The 3,399-nt window shown below is 45.1% G+C and overlaps 1 protein-coding gene across 1 annotated transcript; it reads right to left on the reverse strand.

Moving 5' to 3' along the window:
• Positions 1-351: 351 nt before the first annotated feature.
• LOC147423280 (uncharacterized) lies at positions 352-1,326 on the reverse strand. The gene is made up of 3 exons (XM_086501468.1): positions 1,178-1,326; positions 967-1,066; positions 352-909 (listed from the first exon to the last, which is right to left on the reverse strand). Exons 1-3 carry the CDS (start codon positions 1,324-1,326, stop codon positions 352-354), a joined length of 807 nt encoding a protein of 268 aa, XP_086357594.1.
• Positions 1,327-3,399: the final 2,073 nt, after the last annotated feature.

Here is a 3,399-nt window from a genome sequence, read left to right on the forward strand (position 1 = left end):
CCAACTTTACCTGTCCCGTCTAGAGCTTTCTTGGCCTAAAAAACCGTATTGGGCATACATTCCCGCATTCCTCTCGCTACAATGGCTTTAGACACTTGCCCTAGCACCATCACGTGCACCTGTATGCATCCAGATCCTTGCATGAGCCCATATTTGGCATCGACATGTTTTGGGTGCACCATCATTGCCCAACCCTCTAGTTGAGCATTCATGCTCAACTAAAATCACACTTTAAAACTGAAAATTGCAACACTTGACAAGCATGGAATGAAGCAAAAAACCATAGTTGTATGTACATGCTATGTACAAAGTATGTACAAGGTGTCCTCTCTCTTCACAAGCTCCCTCTGTCTAGGTTGGGTGCCCAACCCCCGTAGCTACAATGTGGTGTACATCAGGCACTAACCCCCTGTCAAAGTACAGCTTGAGCCGCACACCATTCACCCTATGCCTCAAATGTTTGCCATTGGCTCTCACCAGCTGATAGGTCCCATTCGGAAAGGCTTTATGCACTTTATACGGACCCGCCCACTTCTTCTTGAACTTTTTCTGGAAGGTAAAGTCCACGTAGCTCTCATACTTCATCAACAAATCTTCATCTTGAATCTCCTTGTCTGGCAAGCTCTTGTTGAATTTTGCCACTCTCTTATCCCTCTCTTTCACATAAAAGTCTGCCGCAGCCTCCCTATCCATCTGTAAAGTCTCCAAACTAGTGATCCGATCCTGCAACACCTTCTGTTGAGTGGCACTGACACGCCACATTCCCTTCAATGCACCTAGTTGTGCATGCACTGGCAAAACTGCCTCTTTACCATAAACCAGATAAAATGGAGTGAAGTTCGTGGCCACCTTGTAGGATGTGCGATAGGCCCACAAACACTTCTCCAAGTTCACCTCCCACTCTGTCACCTGCTTATAAACATACTTGGTCAACATCTTCACAATCTGCCCATTGGCACTCTATACCAGACCATTGCACTGTGGGTGATATGGCGAAGAGAAGCAGTGTTGGATACCCAGCTTTTCCACTAAAGCCCGCACCAATTTGCTTCGAAATCCTTGGCCTCTGTTAGAGATCAGCACCCATGGAACACCAAAACGGCAACAAATGCCGTCAAACACGAATTAAGCCACCAAATTTGCATTAACCTCTATGACAGCCTTGGCCTCGACCCACCTGGTAAGGTAGTCTATAGCTACCACAATGTACTTCTTCCCACTTGATGACTTTGGGAGTGGACCGATGGCATCCAAGCCCCACTTAGCAAAAGCATCTTGGGCAATGATAGCTCCCTGTGATTCGGATATCAGGCTCCTCTCGCCCATAGTTTGAAATTAATGGCAGGTTTTGCATCAATAGTGCACATCACGTACTATGGACGGCCAACAAAAACCTGCTCTCAAGATTCGAAACAAAACCTGGTCTTTATCTTGATGCCCACTTTTCTCATGACATTGGTGCAACACCATACCGATTTCTTCCTTATAAAATACCTTTCACAACACTTCATCCCGTCCATAGGTCATAAGATCCTCCCCTATCACTGTAAACTTGCGAGATTTATGTACTACCCTCCGCTTTTGTAACTTTGACAATCTTTCAGAGCACTGACCGGTATCCAAAAAGTCTTCAATCTCTTTCAAGGTTTCACGACCAGTATAGGTGCCTGGGGCTACATATATACCTGCAACGTGCACTTGTACTTTGCTCCTTGCAAGCTGATCTGCTTCTTGGTTCTGCTCTCTTCTATTATGCTTGAACTGAACCTCCTCAAAAAACTTCAGCAACTTCTTGTTGGCATAGAACCAATGCTTTAGTGAATCCCGTTTCACCTGCCACTGGCCCATTAACTGGTTGATGACTAACAACGCATCACCTTTTACCACCAATCTCGATATACCAAACTCGACACACTGTTTCAAACCTAAATGGAGGGTAAGATACTCCGCCTCATTATTGGTAGGAACATCCTCCAAGTCATAGGCTTTTGAAAAGATCACCATGTTGCGTGGATCTCGTATCACCACACCTCCACCTGCTTTTTGTATTACCCTTCTATATGCTCCATCAAACCACATGGTAAAAGCTTCCGCTAAGTCACGCTCCTCTTTGGCTTCATCCCGCACCACCCTGGGATAGATTGGCAAATCAACCGCCTTGAAGACTAGAATATCTGCCAGGTGAGATCGATTTGTATGGTCAACTTTGAATTCAAACTCAAATTCTTGTAGCTCTATCACCCACTTCATGATCCGTTTCCGTGGCTTCAAGTGCAACACTACTTCCGGCAATAAATTATTGGCCGTTAGCACAAAAAACTTTTGCTTGATGAGATACACCTTGAACTTTCAGCAGGCAAAAACTAAGGCCATCACCCACTGTTCGGCTTCAGTGTAGGTTGCCTCCCCAGGACTTATCACCCTGCTTTCAAAGTAAATAGGTTTATAGCTCCTTCCCACCTTTTGCAATAGTACTGCCCCCATGGCCACAGTGCCTACCATCATGGAAACATAAAAATCATCTTCATGATTGGGAGGACACACCGTAGGCAGTTGACACAAGATTTCTTTCACCCTGTCAAAAGTGACTTGAGCCTCTTCATCCCATATAAAACCATGCACTAGCTGCACCCTTTTTTGAAGGGGGTATACATACTGCGACAACATCCAAAAAAACCTTGACAGATACTCCAACCTATGCACGAATGATGCCAAAGCCTCTGCACTGGAAGGAGGCTCCATCAAGAGTAGAGCCTTGACCTTTTCTGGATCTGCTTCATTCCCATTTTGTGACACCACATGGCCCAACAATGATGCTCAGGGCTGTGCTAATTTTCACTTCTTGGGGTTCAACTGACCTCCCTTTTCATCCAGCCTCTGAAAACATAGTCGTAGCTTTGACAAATGATCCGCCCTTGAGCAATAACATCCAATGTCATCCATGAAAACTCTAATGAACCTGCCCAAATAGGGACCAAAAACCCTATTCATCCAGTCTTGGAAGGTGGCATAAGCATTCACCAAACCAAACGGCATCTTGCGAGACGATAGGCAAAGCAACCCCATGGAGATATGATGTCATCTTCAGTTGGTCTTCAAGAGCAACCCTATTTGAAACTAACCTAAGATCCCATCTATAATGGAATACCTCTCATGGCCAGCCACCTGATTCAAAATCTCATCCTGAAATGGCAATGGGTAGTGATTACACTTGGTCGCAGCATTCAATGGCTTATAGTCGACACACACCCGCCATCTCCCATTATTTTTAGGAGTGATAACCACCGGGGAAACCCACTCTGATTCCTTTACGAGATATATAATACCTGCATCTAGTAACTGATTGATTGCCTGCCAAGGGGCTTCCTTTTGAATTTCACCCAATATCCTTAGCTTCTA

The sequence above is a fragment of the Adiantum capillus-veneris genome, chromosome 26 (assembly GCF_014529385.1).
Source record: "Adiantum capillus-veneris isolate H3 chromosome 26, ASM1452938v2, whole genome shotgun sequence".
Lineage (NCBI taxonomy): Eukaryota > Viridiplantae > Streptophyta > Polypodiopsida > Polypodiales > Pteridaceae > Adiantum > Adiantum capillus-veneris.